This window comes from Pseudorasbora parva, chromosome 18, assembly GCF_024679245.1.
Source record: "Pseudorasbora parva isolate DD20220531a chromosome 18, ASM2467924v1, whole genome shotgun sequence".
Lineage (NCBI taxonomy): Eukaryota > Metazoa > Chordata > Actinopteri > Cypriniformes > Gobionidae > Pseudorasbora > Pseudorasbora parva.
The window spans coordinates 28,564,765-28,587,526 of record NC_090189.1 but is presented as its reverse complement, the minus strand read 5'-3'; the positions used below and the strand labels follow the sequence as shown (position 1 = coordinate 28,587,526).

Genomic DNA, 22,762 nt, shown 5'->3' with positions numbered 1-22,762 from the left:
ATGCACTCCCCTCGGCATGGCAGCGTGGGTATATTGTTCCACATAGCATCAGCTGACGTAGCATGAGTTCCCTTTCGAAAGGGAACATCTCTGGTTACGACTGTAACCTTGGTTCCCTGAGAACAGGGAAAGAGATGCTGCGTCATGGTGCCATGCTTCGGGGCCTGCCTGCGAACAGTCCCTGGTGTCATGTTTGCAAGGAGTCCTTATATACTTCCTGGTCGCACCTTGATGACATCATAGGCTCTTGCCGGTCAATAGGATTGCTGTGATTCGATAGTTCAGACATCTGTCACGCTGGAGGCATTCCCCGTAGTGTCAGCTGACACAGCGAACTCTCAGGGAACCAAGGTTATAGTCGTAACCAGAGACTTTCTCCAAGAGTTTGTGGTAGGCAGATATTGCTGCCACATACACCTTGGGGGTGGAAGGAGACAGCCTTCAATTCAACCCTGCTTGGAGAAACAAGAGCACAGACCCGATTGGACGTTTCCAGGGGTCTTCTTGGTGAGAAGAACACCAGGTGACAAAGAGGTTCCACTTTAACGCATATCTGTGTTGAGTTGACTCTACCCTAGCGGATGTGATGGTAGCCACCACCGGAGATGGTAGGTTATTCAAATCAGATGTGGAGGTTCCAAAGATCGAGACGCGGGTGACCCCTCAGCAACACTCGGAAGCGGTGCAGGGCGAACTGTACTGCCAGCAACTCGAGGCAATTGACATGCAGAAGGCCCTGGGGTCCTGTCCAGGAGCCTGTGGCAGCATGTCCATTGCACATGGCACCCCAGCCTCTGGTAGAGGCATCTGGAGATACAACAATATGCCTGGAAGCTAAGGATACAGGGTACAGTCAGTGGGAACGGAAGCGTGCCAGACTACCATGCCCATTTCGGGACTCAATCGTGAAGCCAGTGCTGAAGCAGACTCATATGAAGCGATCTGAGTGGCATTACCATGGATGCAGATACCAGATTGCCTAGGAGCCTCTAAAATAGTTTCAGTGGAACCGCATTCTTGCTCTCGATCTGTCGAAGGAAAGACAGCAGTGACTGCGCTCACTCGCTGGTAAGCTGTGCGCACATGGCGATGAGTCGATCTTCATGCCAAGAAAAGAGATCCTCTGCACTGGGCAGAGTTTGCTCTTCTCCCAGTGGAACGGAAGGCCCAGATGGGCTAAGTGCCCAGATCTCTGTGTTCGCACACCTGCTCTCGAGAGTGCTCTCGAGGTAGTTCAGGATGCGAAACCCGTGCTGCCTGAGTTGCGCAAGGGCTGCCTCGACAATCTTCATGAAGATGCGACAGGACAAAGCTAACCCGAATGGGAGGACAGTGTAATGAAATGCCAACATCTCAAAAGCAAACCGTAGTAACGGTCTGTGTCAAGGAATGATGAAGACATGAAAGTAGACATCCTTCAGCTCGATCGCTGCAAACCAATCGGCTGGACAAACGCATTCGAATGTTTCGCTGTCAACATCCTGAATGGAAGCCGGTGAAGGGATCAAGACGTGCAGATCCAGGATTGGTCGTAACCCACCGGTTTTCTTGGGTACAGTGAAGTAGGGGCTGTAGAAGCCTGACTTCATTTTAATAATAATAATAATAATAATAATAATAGATTTTATTTATAATGCACTTTTCATTCCGAAGAATCTCAAAGTGCAACAAGGGGGGGGGGGGAATAACAACAAAAAATGAATAACAAGTAAAAATATAGAATACTACAAACAATCAACCAACACAGAAAACAGAACAGAAACAGAGCTGATGGTGAACAGAAACAGAGCTGATGGTGGACAGAAAACAGCTGATGGTGGAAGTCTCTGTTAGCTCCGCAGCACACTGTGGTCCACTCCATGTTTCAGATTTCTCCCAGCGGCAGTGTCCTGATGACATCGCCGAGGCACGACAGCTGAAGACCAGATTATGGGTCTTCTTCATGATGATTCAAACGATGGGGATCGCTGCAGCACCATGCAGGAGGCAGAACATTCCTCCGGGCACTTCTGTGGACACACCGGGGCCGGCGCAGATGTCGCTCCACGGTCGCAATGCAGGACGGAACAGCGGCGCAGCCGAGAAGCAGAACATCCCAACATCATGCCGGACGCTGACGACGAGAGCCGGGATGACGCTAGCCCGGTGCAAACTTCAGCCACCATGCAGCTTAAGCCCAAGGGAGACCACCAGTGAGCACCCGCGGCGAGAAACATCAAATGTCCTCCAAACCAGAAACCAACCGCAGCAATTCAAACGTAAACATTAGAGAAGCGGTTGAAAACGGCGAAACGACGAACAACGACCTCTCAGTGGCTGCCAGCAATCAGCAACAGTCCCAATTGTAGCTCTGACTGTTAGACTAGTCACAAACATAAGGAAATAAAATAAAATGTAAATCTAATAGTACATTAACATGATTTGTTGTGGGTGGAGAAGCGGCGAACAGACAACGCCAGCGTCCTCTCCCCCACGTTCAATTTTGGTTGGAGGGACAGGCTCGATTGCACCCTTCGCCAGTAGAGTGGCAATCCCTGCATACATGACGGGGGCATTTTGCCCCACTGTGGTATAGCGGACTCCCCGGAAACGGAGAGGAGCATGCGCAAACTGAATCATGTAACCAAGTCTGATGGTCCTCGCCAACCAGTGGGACAGTCCCGGAAGCTGTAGCCAGGCTCCCAAGATCTGCACCAGCAGGGTCATTCAGACCACAGATGTATCCCAGGTGGGGCAGCGAGGCAGCGTTACCGGCCCGGACATGGGAGGCGTAGCGTCCCGATGTGGGGGTATGGTTTACAGCTGTGTCCTGACAGAGGAGACCAGGGAAGGATGCATGTTCTTCTTGGGTCTGCTCTGAGAGGAGACTAGCGAGTTGGCGCACACTGCTGTGACTGGTCTGTGGGTGTTTAGGGATGGGGTGTCAGTTCTTTCTTTAACCACATAAGGGTACTGCTGACCCGTGGGCCCACAGCTGAACAAAAGATTCTCCCTGGCCCTCCTCTGGCTAATGTCTCCCTGAAAGAAATGTTGATCCCTGAACTGTCCGCATCAGGAGCGCTGCTTAGCCTGGTGTTCAGCAGGCTGCGGGCCTAGAGCGGACTGGGGCGCCTTCCGGTGGTGTGCTATACGGCATGGCCTGGATGAAGGCTGCTGCTGGGGCCGTGCAGGAGCGGGGGAGCAGGGTAGGTGCAGCAGCTGGCCGCCGGGCAGTATGTGCTTATTGGCCTTAGTCTGATTCTGGGCGGCTGAGAACTGTTGGGCAAAGCTCTTAACCGCACCACCAAATAGCCCATCCTAGGATATGGGGCGTTCAAGGAAATGTGTCCACTGGGTGTCCTGGATATCGGCCAGGTTGAGCCATAGGTGTCTCTCCTGGACCATGGCAGAGGACATAACCTGGCCCAAGGAGCATACATAACCTTTGTCGCCCGGAGAGCAAGGTCGGTGGTGGTACGTAGCTCATCTCTGAGCCCTGGGTCAGCTCCACCCTCACGCATGTCACACAGCAACTTGGCCTGGTAGGCCTGTAGGGTTGCCATGGCATACAGAGAAGCAGCAGCCTGCCCAGCAGCTCTGTAGGATTTTGCCACCATGGAAGATGAGAATCTACAGGCTTTGGAGGGGTGCTTAGGATTACAACGCTAGGTTAAAGCACTCTGTTGCATTGCAACAAAGCGTTCAGCGTGTCACAGTGTACAGTGTAAATGATTGTAGAACCACTGTAGTGAGATGAACTTTGTAACGACATCTTTAGTGCCTTTTATGGGTCTTCAGGGAGGAAATGACATTGGTGTCGATGGAGGCCTTTCTGAGCCAATCGAATTTCAACAATATATCTTTATTTATGTTCCGAAGATGAACAAAGGTCTTATGGGTGACGAACGACATGAGGGTAAGTAATTAATGACAGAATTTTCATTTTTGGGTGAACTAACCCTCTTACGTGACTGCATATGTGGTATATATATGATTTATATATATATATATATATATATATATATATATATATATATATATATATATATATATATATATATATATGTGATTTATATGATTTATATATGATTTATATCTAAAACCTTCTCAGTACAATTAAAATCTCGCCCCAATAATAAAAGACTCTCTGAATCACAATATCATAATACTTTGTACATTGTTTTATAAAAGCATTTTTTCAATTGCAGAGTTAGCTTCAATTGCAAATCTTTGTGATGAAAATTTAGAGTTAAATCCAGTTCTTCAATGTTATCTTTTAGAATCATGCAGACATATCTTCTAAAAGACACCACATGTTTTAGTAGAGAAGACTTCCTCCAATTGTGATCATCTTGTTGACAATAGTTTACCATATCTGAAAAGCATCTCCCCTAAAAACTCATTCTTAATAAAAGGTGGTACGTTAGAAAACGTTACCCTTTTCGAAGGTGTAGAAAGAGGAAGCACCTGTGCAAAAATGCCACGAATTTCAACACCAGTTTCCACCAGTTGATTCGCCAATTTAATTGTCTTAACAAAAACAACAACAGCCCCATTCATCCTCGATACTGACAAGATATTCTCACAACCGATTAACTTACCTATAACTAAACCACATTCTTCAACACCAAAAACAGAATCATTTCAACCACGTCGTCTCGTTAAAAACCCAAGATTCTGCACACCTGGAGTTGGCATGCTCTGGGAGCAGCCCAGCGAACCGTTTCACCAACAAACACGCAGACAAACCACCCACCCAAAAACACAACAAATACAAAAAATGTAGAAAAGAAGGAAAAAATAAGAGAAACAATGATTCACTTGTACTTGTTGTTCACTTACTCCTTCAAACACTCCAGATTCACTGCCCAGCTCACCAGAGAGAGAGAGAGAGAGAGAGAGAGAGAGAGAGAGAGAGAGAGAGAGAGAGAGAGAGAGAGAGAGAGAGAGAGAGAGAGATCACATTCTAGAATTTGTAGTAACTTCACTTATTGCCACTAGCAAAAAAACAAAACAAAAACACCAACCTTGCCTGTTCATTATATGACCCATTTCCCCTGTTGGATTGATGAAAGAGAAAACTCATATAAACCCCACATTAAAAGAACAGTGAACCAGTAAGCAAGTCATGCTGTTTGACTAAATCATTATACTTAGGATATTAAAGAGACTAAGGCAAGATGCAGCGTTTACATGTAACATAATGTATACATACTACTATCAAATGAATTGTATTGTATTGTGCATTTATAAATCAGGTACTTTGTCAACATAAATCATGTTAACTAGTTAATTGTTTTTGTGTAGTGTTAACATATGTAATGTAGTAACAGTAAACAATGTATGTTGCAAAACAATGACAGAGCCAGAGAACAATGGCAAATCATTAGTTTATAAAACAATTAAATAATTCAATATAATTTTATATTAGTAATCAAAGTGATATATTTTTGTTACTCTGTTTGCAGGTTTTGTGTACAGCAGCCAATGGATAACCTGACATTTAGAAACAGCATTCTTCTCGTTGAGGGACTCAAAGTTACACCTGAGTCCTCTTACCCTGTTTTCATTGTGCTTCTCTTGGCTTATATTTTTGCAATGGTATCAAACATTACACTTATATTTCTGATTTCAACAGAAAAGAATCTGCATAATCCTATGCATTTTCTGTTCTGTAACTTGCCAGTTAATGATATAATAGGGACAACTGTCATTTTGCCACGCTTACTGCAAGATATTTTCAAGGAAACCTCAGAGCGCACTATATCATATGCTGAGTGTGTTATTCAAGCTTATTTTGTGCATGTATTTACAGGAGCATGCCACTATGTGCTGATGATCATGGCCTTTGACAGATATGTGGCTATATGTAATCCATTGCGATACACAACTATAATGACCAATAAAATGGTTATTAAACTATCAGCATCTGCCTGGGGGCTGTCAGTATTCATGGTGTCAGTTATGATAGGGCTCACTTTACGTCTCTCTCGCTGCAGATATAAAATTGAAAATCCATTTTGTGACAATGCCTCACTATTTAAATTATCCTGTGAAAATGTAAGCATTAATAACATGTTTGGACTTGTTTATACCATAATTGTAGCCTGTCTGTCATCAGTATCTGTATTTATAACATACTTAAAGATAGCTACTGTATGTATAAGGAGCAAAAACAAAGCACTCAACAGCAAAGCCATACAAACATGCAGTACTCATTTAGCGGTTTACTTAATCATGTTTGTTTGTTGTGCCATTTTTATTTTTTTTCATCGTTTTCCTGAATACTCTGAAAGCAGAAAACTGGGTAGTATAATGTTCCATATTATACCACCAGGATTAAATCCTTTAGTATATGGTTTACAAACCAGAGAAATTAGACAAAAGATTGTTAAAGTTTGTTGTAGAAAAATAGGGAATTCTAATACATAATATATATTGTGTCAATATAGCATATTTGTCTATGCTTAGATGCACTTAGTTTTTGAATAAAATACAAAAATGTATTGTTTAATTGTATTGTGAAATTTAATTTCCTTCACATACTCATGTAAATAGTGCAATGCAGCATTTATATTACTCTTTCACAATAGTATTTAGAACTTACTAGTAAAGTGTCACACTTTACTATGAACTTCACATACTACAGCACATACTAAGAGCAAATATATAATGGGGTCATGAGGTCAGTTTTCCCTGTTGGGATGATGGCAATGTCACAGAAATGAATATAAATCACACATTAAAAGGTAATGGTCATTAAAAATGTATTCAGTGTGCTACAAGTCAAACTGTTTGACCACATCATTATAATAAATATCTAAGACGGAGGCAAAAGGATATCACAAAAAATGAGGTTTCTGTGTTATTTTTAGTCACTATACCAACAATGTCCACTAGTACCTAGTCATGCTCCTTGTATGATTTGTAATGGACGACTGATTTGATTTAGATTTTTTTTTATTCAAATAGCAATAAAACATTCTAGATAGGTTGTAAATTATTTTTTAAACCATAAATGATATATAAAAAATTGAATATGACCATATACAATAAAACAACTACTACTGAAACCACATTGTACAGGAATTTAGCTTTTTTTTTTTGCCAAATTTTCTTGTCACAAATTAATGAATTACTGTCACTACATAATTTTAAATATAAAACAGAGGTCAAATATGAAAAATAAAATCTATAAGGTCTCCAATGATATAAAGTTGGTCAAGATTAGTTTAGGTTTAATATAGAATATTACAGTTTAAAGGTCCCGTTCTTCGCGTGTTTTCGAAGCTTTGATTATGTTTACAGTGTGCAATATAACATAGAGTTCATGTTCATGTTTCGCGTGTAAAAAAACAAAGTATTTTTCACACAATTTACTTATCTGTACAGTGCTGTTTTCTCTGTCCTAACGGCCTGATGATTTCCTTGTTCTATGAAGTCCCTCCTTCAGAAACACGTAAGGAGTTCTGATTGGGCCAGCGCTTCCCGTGTTGTGATTGGACAGCAGCTTAGCGCATTTTGCCCTGAAAGGTCCCGCCTCATACCATAACGGGGAGATGCAAGCGCTGAATGTGTGCTCTTCTCCATGTGAGAGAGCAACAAGACCACGCCCCCTATTTTGCGTGTACTTGTGGGCGGAGGGTTAAGGTGTGTTCGACATCGGCTGCGGCTGGGTGCATGCGATCGGCGAGAGTAGTCGAGTGCAGGCGGAGAGGAGCTGCAAACGGAGACGTGAAGTCGGACACTTTCTGCTTCTTGTGGTGACGCTTGCACTGCGTTTGCAAATTTTATCACAGCTGAAGTTAAATAAATGCAATATTTCTCAAATACACAGATGTTTCAAATGATATTTTCATTCAATACTTTATGTACTGTTTAATAAAGCGTCTATTTGGACAAGATTAATGTTCAACATATAAACATACACTATCAATGAAGTGTTGTCAACGGTTTTTATCAGTTTTAGTTTGATAAACATGATGATATAACATCGCGGCTACACGAAAAGAGGTTTTACTGTTATAAATAAATAATTTGTGAGCATTAGCATAACGTAAGGTTTTAGAATAAACACGAAACGCACGTGTTCGCTGTCATGCGGTGAATCGGCCAATCGTGGATCAGCTGTGTCGTCATCAGAGCTCTTGCATCCTCCTGCAGTCCCCCTTGAGAATCTGCAGCGGCTGCATCAGCCGGCTGCTCTCGAATCGCTCTCGCGGTACTTTGTTGACATACGTCACAGTCACGTGCTGTCGGCGCTGTCTCAAGTCGGACAACATTTCTAACCGGCATGCACTGCTTCAAGTCAGCCGCCGATCGGTTTGCGCATCGCTAGGTGAAGTCGAACAAGCCTTTAGTCAACAAACGGTTCTAGTGACATCATTCAAGCAAGGAAGTGCAGGGGTGTAGTCCAAACCGGCCGTTCGCTGTAGGCTTTGAAAGGGAACTTCTGTTAAATAAAATATCTCGCTTGGCATTGAACTTTGAGCGTTATAATTTTACAGGTATTATTTATGCTCCAACAGCAACAATTCACTCTAACTAAAGATTGAAAGATGGAATCGCAAAGAACAGGACCTTTAAATATGTAATGCCGTTCGGCCCACCGGTGGGCCAGTGACACTTATTAAAACATAAAAATAAAATATTTTTCTTCATGTATAAAAATATTATGTGAATGTAGTATAACGACTTATACCTACAACTAAATTAAAGGCACAAATGTGGTCATGCATTATTTAAAATTTGAGGCTGTTATGTCCAAACTATTGTTACATGTTCAGTCTGAGTTGGTTGTGTTTTTCTCCCTGTGCTTCTTGTTTTCATTGGTCACATGTTCCTTTGTTTATTTTCCCACCACTTTTCTGTTCCCATAGTTACCCTTGTTCGTCTAGTTATGTTCAGTTGTGTGTAGTCAGTCTGTGTCACCTGTTCCCCTCGTTAGTTATCTCGTGTTCATTACTTCCTTGTCTGGTCTTAAATTAAGTTCCCCCGAGTTGAAGTTAAGTTTATGGTGTTTGATGTTCTGAGTCTGATTTGAATAAAGCCCATTTTGTTTGGAAGTCTTGGATCTCCTCTTCTCTGCTGCATCCGACACCCGTAACAACTATGAATTTTATGAAACATTTTCTAAGACCATGTCTGGATTTTTTTTAGATGCTTTTATCAAATAACTTTGTTGGCCTGAAGACACATTTGCAGTCTTTTGTCTAATGTCTGCCAAGGAGAACAGCTCAATTATTGCTTCAGTGTGCTCACTTGACAATCGTTTCACACTTAATGAAACAATTAAGTGCTAATTAGTTTCCTGTCACGATATAATGGGGATTTCATTCATATGGTGATGTTCAAACATGTTATATTTATCATTTATATAGAGCTAATCACTACACATATTAGCAGTCATAATGTAAACATCAATTATTGATATAAAATAGCCGAAATCACATGAATAATCACACAAAACCCTTATTCCGTAGTTATCGTGTGTTTATTAGCTTCTTAGTTCACACGTAAAAATGTAGAATAGGCTCATTCTTCACAGAGCCAGAATGAGGACGTAAACACACAGGAGGAGCGTGTCATGCGGAGGGCAGTTGAGCATGTCATATTATTGACAGCTCAGTGAGCAAATGAACGCCTGATGGCTCATATCTGACGCATACCATTAAGAGGAGACCCAGAGAGAGCTTATGTGCATGTCTCAATGAGAAAGTAATAGAAATGGTATTCTGTATTATTAAATATATTGCAAACATGATAATATGTCAATATTTCTCCAAATTTGAGCACTTTTGAACTAAGAGCTAAACTTAAAGCTGTTTGTTGCGATCTGTGTGAACACAGCTGAGCTGCTGCGGACGAGAGAGAAATAACTTGCGTTTGATAATCTTTAAAATATCGTTCTGATCGAACTTATAATCGATCACGACACCTCTTCATGCACCTTGGGAAAGAAAGGCACTGGAGGCAGGCGGGCGCGCTCGGCACAGGCCACCCCCAGATACAAATCATCGAGCCTTGAGCACTCGGGACATGGTGGAGGGTTCCACTCAAGCCCGATGCTCTCGACTGCCTAAGCTAGCATGGCCTTTAGCTCTGGATCAGACTCAGACAATGCTAGCACTCCCGAAGGAGGCAATACAGCCGAATCCTCACTTCCAGAAAAATCAATCCTGCCTTGTGAAGCGGTGAACGACATGGCGTCATCCGCCAGCACCTCGAATGAGACACTGGGCCCAGGCCGGGAAACACCAGCGCCTTTATCCGGAAGCACCACGGGCAGTGTTGCGGAGGGGGGTGCGACCCGAGGCATGTGCAGCAGGTTGTTCCACACCGTTACCCTTTAGATCACCCTGACCACCAGCCAAATTGCTGCCTCTCACGGAGACATCAGATTGGGGTGTGGTAGAGGGGACTCTCCTTCCAGCACGGAGTTCACTGAGTTTTGATCTCAACACTGCGATGGTCATGTTCCCGCAGTGAGAACATGACGCATTTAAGAACGCCCGCTCAGCATGCACTATACCCAAGCCTACCAAGCAGCGCTCATGCCCATCAAGCGGACTAACCTGCTGACCACACCCAGGAACGGAGCACGGGCGAGACATCTTTAAAAAGACGTGCCACGTTCAGCACTTTTTGTGAGGAGTTTTACTCAGGCAGAGCGCTTAGACGCCCAGGGAGAACACACAGACCTGCACAGATCACTGCACAGACTGACAGGAATGCTGTACCCGCTGAAATGCGCCGTCACACCAACACTCTGGGGAGCCACTCGTCTTGAAGAGAACGATCTTTAAGGTAGGCAAGTTGAACTCGGCTCCGAAGCAGAAACATAAATGCGTGACTGCTGTGCAACGCCGTTTTTAGCGCAACGCAACTGGCTTTCTACGCGAAACCCCCATTTTGTCAGTACTGACGTAACTCGCAGTGTACTGACTGAAAGGGAACAGTGTATCACTGAATGTTGGTTAACAGAGGGCCATAAAAAATCATAAAATGTGTCAATAAATTAATGTATTTTGGTTAACCAAGATTTATAATACTATAAATATAGATTAAAATATATATATCAAATATAGATTTTTTAATCATATTTTTGATTGGTATTGCACATACATATACAGTAGTTATACAGTACATTCCATGTGCAGCTATTGATTAGTATTAGCCATTGGAGACATACATTCTGAAACACAAATAAATAAATGCAAATATGAAAGAATATAAGTTTAGGAATATATACATACAATTTTATCAGTGGCTGTGATCATGACAACAAGTGATATGAAGTTTTCCTCCCTGGGGCGATAGTATCATGGAAACACCTATGAGCCACATATTAAAAAGGTAAGGGCCAGTAAACATTTCTTCGGAGAAGTGCAAGTTTGTATTTAGGTAAGACTGAAAACTGAATTGACTGTGACAACATATGAATCAGATCTTTAAAGCAATAAATCAGCTTAGTAATAACAGAATCCATCTACAGTAAGTATGTGTCGCTTTATTAGATATTCAATTATTGCTAGGTAACTACCAAGTATTTCAAAACCTTACAATGTTCTGTTTATAATACATTAAGTTGTTTCCATGTTTTGCTAAAATTCTGATTGATTGTACTTAATAGCACATGTAAAATTGTGTGGACCGTGAAACTTAATCGGATAACAAACACTCTATGTAAAATGTCATACACCTGTACACGTTTACATGAGCCCAAAGAAGTAATAGAATGCAAAGTATCTGGGCAATGAATTTTACTGCCTAAAGCTCATGAACAATATTTCCATTAGATGTCTGGCTGTTACTCTGTTTGCAGGTTTTTTGTAGAACAAGCAATGGACAACCTGACATTTAGACACAGCATTCTTCTAGTGGAGGGACTTCAAGTTACACCTCAGTCTACCTATGTTGTTTTCATATTGCTTCTTTTGGTTTATGTCTTTATAATGGTTTCCAATATTGCACTTGTAATTCTGATCTCAACAGAGAAGAATCTTCATCATCCTATGCATTTTCTGTTCTGTAACTTGCCACTAAACGATATATTAGGGACCACTGTCATTTTGCCACGCTTACTGCAGGACATTTTAAAAGACACCTCAGAACGCTATATCACATATGTGGAGTGTGTAGTTCAAGCCTATTTTGTGCATATTTTTGTAGCAGCATGTCACTATGTTCTTATAATTATGGCCTTTGACAGATATGTGGCTATATGCAATCCATTGCGATACACAGCGATAATGACCAATAAAATGGTTATTAAACTATCAGCATCAGCGTGGGGGCTGTCAGTACTTATGGTATCAATTCTGATAGGACTCACTGTACGCCTTTCTCACTGCAGATCTAAAATTGAAAACCCCTTCTGTGACAATGCCTCACTGTTTAAACTGTCCTGTGAGGAAGGTGTTGTTGTTAATAATGTGTATGGGATCATTTATACTGTGGTTTTATTTAGCTTCTCCATTTTGTCTGTATTTATTACATATGGTAAGATTGCTACTGTATGCATTACCAGCAAAAACAAAGCACTCAACAGCAAAGCCATAAAAACCTGCAGTACTCATTTAGCTGTTTATTTAATCATGCTTGTTTCTGGCTCCACTTTTATTTTTCTTCATCGTTTCCCTCTCTACTCTGAGAGCAGGAAACTAGCTAGTATAATGTTTCACATTGTACCACCAGGATTAAATCCCTTAGTATATGGTTTACAAACCAAAGAAATTAGACAGAAGTTTGTAAAATTTTGGTGCAGAGAAAAAAGAATGTCTTAATTTATTAAATTACTATATGGTACATTGGTATCAGCACTTAATGTGTCAAGTCAGTAACTCCCATTTAGGAATGCATTCAAAGCAGTGGTATCAGTATAGGTCTTCAGTAACTTATTTGTAACTTGAGAATTTATTATTTTAGTACTATATCAGCATCCTTACATGGTAAGGTGTTACAATATATTATTTACAGTAAAGGATCTTATGTTTATACCCAAAATTGTACTGAACAGAATTTCTTGTACACTTTTTCATTTAGAAAATTTACTTCATAAATAGTTAAAAGGAAGTTTCTTAAGCGAGTATGTATCATTATTGCACCTCTCAAAAATGCTAAAGGAATAGTCCCACTTTCAGTTTAGCAAAACTCAGTTTCCTCAGGCCTGACTGCTCTGATTGGGATTACATAACAATAGGAATAATAATAACAACATTATTAATAAAAAAAACAGACAAAAAATGTGCTACTATTGTAATACAAATAAAATATATATTAATTTACATTAGTAAAATTATAATACTTTTAACTTAATAAACCTTCAAGCTTTTATTTTGATGGAAAACTGCAGGAAGAGTTTTAAGCATGTGACAACAGATTTACAAATTATACTTATTACAAATTTGTGTGAAATAATAAGGGGCTATAAAACTCTGTTCACAAAAAAAAATTGAAAGTGGAAAAACTATTGCATGTTGTTTTCCTGACTGCCTATTAAACTCACAGTACATGCATAAAGTTCACTGTGTTTACTGTGAACTGAGCTTTGAGACACTGCAAATATTGGGTCATGAGCAGCTCACATGTGAAAACAAGAACATTTAAGTACATAAATGTTCATAACATTTGTGACATATGTACATAAGCATGGAACTGAACATACTATTTACTGACTACTGAACAATATACACATTACACTGCCTACTAAACGGATAACATGAGAAGTCTAGGGTAATAGCAAAAATCTGGCTGGCATTCTGTGGATTATAATAATATATAATGTCATAAAGAAAAAAAAAAAAATATATATATATATATATATATATATATATATATATATATATATATATATATATATATATATATTCTCTTTAGAAGGAAGGCAGATCTCCAAGAGTAAGATTAGTTACTCTTTCCCTGAGGCATACCAAGAACCGTAACAAAGTCACATGACCCCTATAGGCAAGTCAAGCAAAGATAAACACCACAAATATCAGTTGATGTAAGCATACTAGTTTTCCCCTGTTGGGTGATGACATCATCAAAGAAACCTTTTCAAGCCACATACAGTATTAAAAGGCAAGGACAGATCAAGGTTTCTTCAAAATATCAAGTATATTTGATACTGACTATGACTACTACTTGATATCAGTCAACTTGACAACTTGTCATCTGTGAAGCAATCATTTAATTTTGTTAAAAAGTGGGGAACATCAAATGCAAGTATTTTGGTTTTGTTATTCATAAAAATGCAAGTTATTACATACTGTAACTTAAATGACATATAACCAAGATCTTTTGGTATCAATATTACTTGTGGTGTTAAATACAGTTACGAATGATTGTATGGTTTCAAAAATGAGATAATTATTGCAGACTGTAAAAAAAAAAAAAAAAAAGACCAGATAGCAAACAATGTTTCTCATAAAATATGCATCATAAGTGAGGAAGCAGTGACAGGTCTGATACTGTCTGTAACCTATTACTTTTCTGCAGGTTTTAAGTAGAGAAGCCAATGGACAACCTGACAATCACAAACAGCATTCTCCTCATGGAGGGATTGAAAGTTACACCTCAGTCTTCCTATCCTGTTTTCATCCTGCTTCTCTTGGTTTATGTCTTTATAATGGGATGTAACATTGGACTTATAATCCTGATCTCAACTGAAAAGAATCTGAATCACCCAATGCATTTTCTGTTCTGTAACTTGCCTGTCAATGATATAATTGGAACCTCTGTCCTTTTGCCACGCTTACTGCAGGACATTTTAAGGGAACCCTCAGAGCGCTACATGACATATGTGGAGTGTGTTGTTCAAGCATTTGTTGTACACGTTTTTGCAGGTGTAAGCCACACTGCTCTAATGATCATGGCCTATGACAGATATGTGGCTATATGTGATCCATTGCGATACACAGCGATAATGACCAATAAAATGGTGGTTAAACTATCAGCATCAGCGTGGGGGCTGTCAGTACTTGGAGCGTCTGCTCTCATAGGACTCACTGTACGCCTGTCTCGCTGCAGATCTAAAATTGAAAACCCTTTCTGTGACAATGCCTCACTGTTTAAACTGTCCTGTGAAGAAAGCGTGGTTATTAATAATTTCTATGGAGTATTTTCTACTGTGGTTATCTTTACTTTCTCACTTGGGTCTGTATTAATAACATATGGAAAGATTGTGGCAGTATCCAGAAGTAGGAAATACAAATCTCTCAATAGTAAAGCCATAAAAACATGTGGCACACACATAGCTGCATATATAATAATGTTTGTTTCTTGTGCCATCATGATTTTTCTCCATCGTTTTCCTGAATACTCCGACAGCAGGAAACTAGCTGGTATAATGTTCCATATTGTACCACCAGGACTAAATCCTTTAGTATATGGTTTGCAAACCAAAGAGATACGCCAAAAGACTTTTAAACTTTGCAGAAGAAACCAAGTTAATGTAAAGTGATTATTTTTCTTATTAGAAAAAAAAAATACTTTCATAAGTAACTTGCTGAGGTCTATTTTGATCTAGCTTGATATAGTCTTAAATTATAATATATCTTCTTTTTTTTACACAGATATTTAGCACTTTTAATTTCAAATGTTGTCCCACTGTTACTATCCTGTTTCACATGAACATGTTTGTACTCATTGTAGTAATGATATTAACTGGGTAATAACTAGCTACTAACCCTGAACCAACCCATAAACCTCAACATAACCAATGCATTTCCCTTAAACTACACTGTACATTGAAAGTGCACGTATAAAACACAACTAATGATATTTATGGTATGGGCTCATTTTTGTTTAAATCTTTGACAAGAACATGAAAAATAGTTCAACATCTTTACCAACTCACAACTTCAGATAAGATCTATTGTGTGGGGTGTAATTTTAAACCCTCTGATAACACCAGCTAGTAAAAGTTTAGATTTTACGCCAATTGGCAGATGGGAATTTGTTCATAACCGGTGTTGTAGTCACGATGCTTTAAAAGAGAAGAAATAAGAATATTTTTCCATGCTGAATGAAACAGCACTAAAGTATAGAGTGCAAAAGTTGTGAAGTGCTTCCATTGCAGACACTCAAATCCCTGTATGGTGTTCTTCCGCAAGGACGCTCAGGCTCGTGTTCCCTATGGCTTTGGTCCCATTGCTGCTGAGGCACAGCGGCGATCACAGTCATGGGGTTCGCAAATGGATCTATTAGCAGGGTTAGAAACAGGCCCAGCCTTATCTCTACCCTCACCTGGTAGATTCAGTGCCTTCTCTCTGGGTTTGGAAGTACATGCTGTGGTTTCTTCTGCCCTGATTGAGGCATCAGAGAACCAGTTCTCCAGTTCTGAGGAGCTGGACACTGTGAGAAGGACTGAGGATTCGCCACATCAGTCTAAAGCACGTGAGAAGCTGGTATAGGTTGTGACCAGAGCAGTTGAAAAATTACTTATTGATTGGCCAGCAGATAGAAATATAGGGAATCATATACGGAAGCCTAACTGCTTCCCTGATCTCCACACCGAGGTGGCTAGATAATGGGATATTTTTTTAATGTATTGAGTGTACAGTGCACAAACATCACACTACAAAGAACACAGTTTTGGGGAGATGCCGAAAGTAGAGGAAATGTTAGCCAACTATCTTTCCCCTGAATCGGCATCTTCCCTAAAGGCTTTAACATTACACACTAAGCCAGTTAGAACAATGCCATCACTAGTGGGAAAGCATACTCAGGGGCTGATCAGGCTTTATCATGCCTTCAAACAATGTCACTGATGCAGACCTACCAGTCTGAGTTGCTAGGATATATGGAGGGGGGGGGGGGTGTAATAGGCCTGACATAGTTTGTGAATTACGCAGGACCACAGACCTGTCTCTCAGGGATTTGCACCTTGCATGGTTAAGGCTTTCCTTCATCCGAGGCCAGTGTCCCTACGAATGTAGCTAGATCTATAAGCCTTTTGTCCTCCACCTTTTCAAAATGCAGACCAGGAAAAGAGTAATTTTTTGTACCCTGTTAGGGCTTTAGAAGCGTATGTCCACAGAGTTGCCCAGTGGCGTAAATCTGAACAACTGTTCATGTGCTTTGGACCCCTTAACAAAGGGTCCTGCCATCTAAGCAAAGAATGCAATGAGCAAGTGGGTGATTAATCTCACTTGCTTATGAGTCAGTCGGACAGCCTTCTCCTATGGCTGTCCATTCCGACTCTACTGGGAGAATGGCCAAAGTTGCTCTGCAAGACTTTGTGATCCACCTGTGCAGTGGTCCTCACTGCAAACATTTGTGAGATTTTACTCTCTGGACTTGGACTCTACACCAGGGTCCTGGGTGCTCTTGTCCTAGTGCTGCTGTCTTGGATTCACACTCAACAGTCACTTCTTGCTATGGTGGCTTTGGAATAGACATTCCCATAGCATCAATAAAAGCAATGGGAGTTCCCTTGAAAGAGAATGCCTAGGTCATTACTTAAGAGGGAAGGAGGGTTGCATCACCCTGCCATATCTCCTATGTGCCTGGCTTTATAGCTTCCTGGTTCATGACGGCACCCGGATCTGATGTCCCGTCACACTTTTGGATTGATGTGCTTCAAGACATCTTCACACATTCCGTTTATCATAGGGTTAATCAATGCAATGCTCATTCCCTCTTCAGGGAACCAAGGTTACAGCATTTTCATTATTTTGTCCATAACTTGATTTCCCTTTCAGTCGGTCACGTTCAACGTACGTCGGAACTGAACCGACGAATTGGGATCTGATCTCAGAGACCTATCCACTTCTAGTGTATAAAAATGAGCCAATCAGAGATTGGCATGTGATCCGCACATTCCACGCTCCGCCCCGCAGCGTGGGTATAAATAGGAAGTGGAATGGCAGATCAATGCTTTTTACTTCGGAGCCTAACAGTTCTAATGCTGTTTCCACAAAGAGTGTTTAAGAATTGAGTCTCGTGAGAGAAGGAGAACTGCCAGTGCGGGTGAAACGGCGCTTCAGCGAGTGATCGACAGTTGCAATTGTTTGCATTCAAAAAGAGCTTGTTGGTTCGCTGGGCGTTTTCCAATCAGAGTGTCACACACAGGCTTGCACTGTGGACTGTGTGCTGACCGCGATCATCTCCCTGAGTGCTTCAGCACGTCTAAAAGAGCAGTTTTTCCATTCTAAAAAGAGCAACACGGTTTGACCCTGCGTCTTTTTCAAGATGTCATTCAAACTGTGTATTCCTGGTATGCAACTGTTTCCTGTCCTCGTTGACGGCCATTGACGGGTGATTCATGTTCTCAAAGAAGAACATGGTCATGTCGGCGCGTTGTTCGTCTCACCCTTCTCATAAAAGGCTTGAGTGTTCAGCGCACCGTGCCGTCGAGCGACCGGCTGACACATCCGGTGGTTGTCACAGCAACCAGCACGCGTTAGTCGGTGCTCTAGATGCGCGGTCAAGACTATGAAACCTCAGATGGGGTCGAGTCCCTTCGCCTATCCCCTGATCTAGTTCATTTTCTGGTGATAAATCCCTTCGGGCCCCCACTCCTCTATTGCATCAAAAGCATGCTGAGAATCTGTTTGTGGGTGGTTCGGATTCTCTCATGAGAACATGACCACGTCAGGGCATTGTTCGCCTTGCCTTCTTCATAGAGGCTTGAGCGTTCAGTGCGCTGTGTGCCGTTCTGACGGCCACGTTCACTGTCTCGCATGCCTGCTGGTAGTTAAAGATGGAATTGCTGATCCTAAAAGAAAAAGGGTCTTATCGTTTCATTTTGGGCTCTGGCAGAGGACAGATGTCAATTGCTGCATCGGAGAGGGGGAAATATGGAACGCCAAAAGGGCCATAATTTAAAAAAAAATAATTCTCCCTCTCTCACTGCCCTCTGCCCTGCACGCATGAGGGTAGTCCCAACCCAGGGGTTGTGCAGGAACTGCGTGCGGTGTTGGACCTCGCCCTAGGGGCGACGAAAATCACCCAACGCTCCCTGGGCCAGGCGATGTCCACACTAATGGTCCAGGAACAGGGGGCTAACCTGGCAGATATGCGTAAGAAAAAGCCTGTCTGTCTGGCTGGCCTCCTCGTCGACGCCATTGATAACTTGCCCAGCAGTTCTTGGTGGCCCAGAAGCAGACGGAGGCGTTGCACCAGGGTGCCGACGACCAGCTGCTCGGTCGTCGGTCACAGCGCCTCTGCTGGCTTGTCGCCGAGGGCATCCCCTCCTGCGTCTGCCTCCACCCTGCTAAAGCCGAGCAGCAGCCTCCACTGGAGGAGCAGAGTGCCGGATGCGAGGGAGGCGCCCAACCCATCCAGGGTCCCGCTAACCGGCAGGCAAGCGCAAGGGGACGCGGCCCTGAGACGGACAGGCTAGGGAGAACAGGAGCTGCTCAGGGGGAGGTGATGTTCGAGTACACCAGGAGTACTCCCGCGACACTTCGGGCCGCCTCCGGGCCTCCCGAGTCGAGCCAAAGCACTCCTTTGCGCTGCCCCTCCTCTCGACCGTCTCGTGGGCTCATCCGTACCATCAGACTCGGCTATGCAATTCAGTTCGCCGTCAGCCACCCAAGTACAAAGGTGTCCTCTTCGCCTTGGTGCGAAGCAGCGGCGCACAAGTCTTGCAGTCAGAGATCGAGATCCAACTGGCGAAGGACGCGATCGAGCCGTTTCCTCCAGCCGAGATGAAGACAGGGTTCTCAGCCCCTACTTCATCGTGCCCAAGAAAGGGGGTGGGCTATGGCCAATCCTGGACCTGCATGTCCTGAATTGGGCCCTGCTCAAGCTCCCGTTCCAGATGTTGACGCAGAAACGCATTTTTCAATGCATCTGTCCCCAGGATTGGTTCGCAGCGATCGACCTGAAGGACGCGTACTTTATTGTCTCTATCCTCCCTTGACACCGTTCTTACGCTTTGTGTTCAAGGGAAAGTCATACCAGTACAAGGTCCTGCCCTTCGGGCTGTCCCTGTCGCCTCGCGTCTTCACGAAGATCGCGGTGGCAGCCATTGCTCCACTCCGAGAAAGCGGCGTTCGCATCCTCAACTATCTCGACGACTGGCTCATTCTCACCCAGTCTCGGGAGCAGTTGTGTGAACACAGGGACATGGTGCTCAGTCACCTCAGCCTGTGGGGCCTTCGGGTCAACCGAGAGAAGAGCAAGCTCTGTCCTACTCACAGAATCTCTTACCTCGGTATGGAGCTGGATTTGGTCAGCCAGACTGCGTGCCTCATGAAGGAGCGAGTCTGGTCGGTATTGAACTGCTTGAATACATTCAAGGGCAGAACAGCGGTCCCACTGAAACTTTTTCAGAGGCTCCTAGGGCATATGGCATCTGCAGCCTGGTCTGTACGGACAGCATGGCGGCCGTTGCGTACGTCAACCGTCAGGGTGGTCTACGCTCCTGTCGCATGTTCCAACTCGCCCGTCTCCTGCTCCTGTGGAGTCAGAAGCAGCTGAGGTCGCTTCGGGCCATTCATGTCCCTGGTGCGCTCAACCAGACAGCCGACGAGCTCTCTCGGCAGCCAGAACCTCCAGGAGAGTGGCGACTCCACCCCCAGGTGGTCCAGCTGATATGGGGCCAGTTCGGAGCCGCACAGGTAGACCTGTTTGCCTCTCCGGACTCGACCCATTGCCAGTGGTACTATTCCCTGTACGTCTCCCGCCGGGAAGACCCCCAAAGGTGTTCGATTGGTGTTGTGTTTTCCTTCCTGCAAGACGGGTTGGAGCGAAGGCTGTCTCCCTCCACCCTCAAAGTGTGCGTCGCCACAATAGCGGCGTACCACGACGCAGTCGAAGGTAAGTCCATAGGGAAGCACGACCTAATCGTCAGGTTCCTCAGAGGTGCGAGGAGACTAAATCCTCCTCGCCCAACCTCGATACCCTCTTGGGACTTAGCTCTAGTGCTCAGAGCACTTCAGAGCCCTCCCTTCGAACCTTTGCAGTCAATTGAGTTTAAAATTTTGTCAATGAAGACAATGCTCCTGACTGCATTGGCCTCTATCAAGAGGGCAGGGGACCTGCACGCACTTTCGGTCAGCGAATCGTGCCTAGAGTTCGGGCCTGGTAACTCTCACGTTATCCTGAGACTCCGGCCCGGCCCGGCCCGACCACTCCCCTCTAGGATCAGGTGGTGAACCTGCAAGCGCTGCCTTCGGAGGAGGCAGACCCAGCCCTGGCTTTGCTGTGTCTGGTCCGCGCTCTTCGCGCTTACATTGATCGGACCTCAGAGCAACTCTTCGTCTGTTACGGAGCGGCTAGCTCCGTGTCTTTCCCTTGACAGAGCCCCGCTCTGTCATCTCTGGGCGTGTTCTTTCCCCCATACAATCAGGTTGGAATCACCCCAGAGACTGCCATATGTTGCACTACCCTGCCAGGTTAGTCCTTATGTGTATTCTGTCACCAAGCCTTCTCTGAAGGACGTGGCCCTGCAGCGTACCTTCTTCCGAGACGGGCACGCTTCCCAGCGTTCAGTAGTCACTCTAAGTGGGTCTTGCAGAAACAGCAGTGACTGACCTCCCAGGTGCTGTGCTTTCGCTAGAAGCCCAGTCACTAATTCGGCTCCTCAGCAGAAAAAAAGCATTGATCTGCCATTCCACTTCCTATTTATACCCACGCTGCGGGGTGGAGCGTAGGATGTGCGGATCACATGCCAATCTCCGATTGGCTCGTTTTTAAACACTCAAAGTGGATAGGTCTCTGAGATCAGATCCCAATTCGTCAGTTCAGTTCCGACGTACGTCTCCGTTCCCTTCTTCAGGGCCGTTTTGTTGCTTAATGAGAGGATATGAGGGGATATCTTACATTATGATCACTGGAATTCTGGAGATGAATGTCTAAAAAAAACATTTGAACTAAAATTCCCTAAAGTAAAAGATACTCAAATTCACAATCAACATAGTATGTAGTGAATGCTTGCCAATTTGAAAAGTTCACTGTCACATGCCTGTCCTGTCTTGTATACACATGTGGGTTTTGTTATGTTGAGCATGTGCTCCTGTAATTTTCTGATCCCTCCCCCTTGTTATCTGATTATTGGTTTAATTTGCCCCACCTGTGTTCCCTGATTCCCTGCTTGATTTGATCCCTTAATAAGCTCCTTGTGTTTGTCAGTCTTTGTCAGATCATTGAGATGTCTACGTCTCCCGGTTTCCCCGTGTTCCCGCTTTGGTATGGTTTCAGTTAGTTTAGTTATTTCTAGCTATTATGTTGTCCCCTCGTGGGTTTTGTTTGGAATTTATGATTTAATTTAAAATAAATTATCAGTTCTCTGCACTTGAGTCCTTGCACCATTTTCCTTTGTGTTAAACGTGACAGTTCACTGCCAAGGTTCAGACAGTCATTCCAACAGTTCCATAAAAATCATGTTGCAGTTCCTTTTAAAGATATTTACCAATATTTACAATTACATGAATAAATTACTTCAATACCAAGCTGTGTCTTATTAATGAGCCAAAGGTCTGATGTACCTATTGCTTAGTTAAAAATAAAATTACAATAAGCTGGCGGTTTAATAAATCATTCTATAATCGCATTTCTGGAATATAAAGTAGAACATTTATTAGCATAAAATAATGTTAAAAAGGCATGTGATGCGTGAAAAAATAAAGGGCTATAATAATCTGTTTACAAAAATATTGAAAAATTTGCTAAAGGGAAAAAGGAAAACGTCTCGGGTAATGTATATAACCCTTGTTCCCTGAGAGGGAACGAGCACTGCTTCGAAACGGCGAATTGGGGGATACTCCCTAAGCATGAACGCGTCTGAAGTATGAATGAAACTAGTCCAATCCTTATTGGTCCTACGTCATGA

General features: G+C 43.0%; 3 protein-coding genes across 3 annotated transcripts; all 3 read left to right on the top strand.

Annotated features, from left to right (window-relative positions):
* Positions 1–5,466: 5,466 nt before the first annotated feature.
* On the top strand, positions 5,467–6,411 carry LOC137046037 (olfactory receptor 1L4-like). Its single transcript, XM_067423090.1, has 2 exons — positions 5,467–5,812; positions 5,942–6,411. The coding sequence occupies exons 1-2, from the start codon at positions 5,467–5,469 to the stop codon at positions 6,409–6,411; spliced, it is 816 nt and encodes a 271-aa protein (XP_067279191.1).
* A 5,411-nt stretch (positions 6,412–11,822) lies between these two features.
* Positions 11,823–12,764, top strand: LOC137046261 (olfactory receptor 8G17-like). Its single transcript, XM_067423399.1, has one exon. The coding sequence runs from the start codon at positions 11,823–11,825 to the stop codon at positions 12,762–12,764; it is 942 nt and encodes a 313-aa protein (XP_067279500.1).
* Positions 12,765–14,497: 1,733 nt separating this feature from the next.
* LOC137046248 (olfactory receptor 5B17-like) lies at positions 14,498–15,442 on the top strand. Its single transcript, XM_067423378.1, has one exon. It carries the CDS (start codon positions 14,498–14,500, stop codon positions 15,440–15,442), a length of 945 nt encoding a protein of 314 aa, XP_067279479.1.
* The last annotated feature ends 7,320 nt before the right edge of the window (positions 15,443–22,762 follow it).

Excerpts from the sequence above, each read along its gene's own strand:
- LOC137046248 (XM_067423378.1), top strand. The coding sequence starts at position 14,498 with ATGGACAACCTGACAATCACAAACAGCATTCTCCTCATGGAGGGATTG.
- LOC137046261 (XM_067423399.1), top strand. The coding sequence starts at position 11,823 with ATGGACAACCTGACATTTAGACACAGCATTCTTCTAGTGGAGGGACTT.
- LOC137046037 (XM_067423090.1), top strand. The coding sequence starts at position 5,467 with ATGGATAACCTGACATTTAGAAACAGCATTCTTCTCGTTGAGGGACTC. Across the intron at positions 5,813-5,941 it reads AGGAGCATGCCACTATGTGC|TTATGATAGGGCTCACTTTA; the intron begins TGATGATCATGG and ends TCATGGTGTCAG.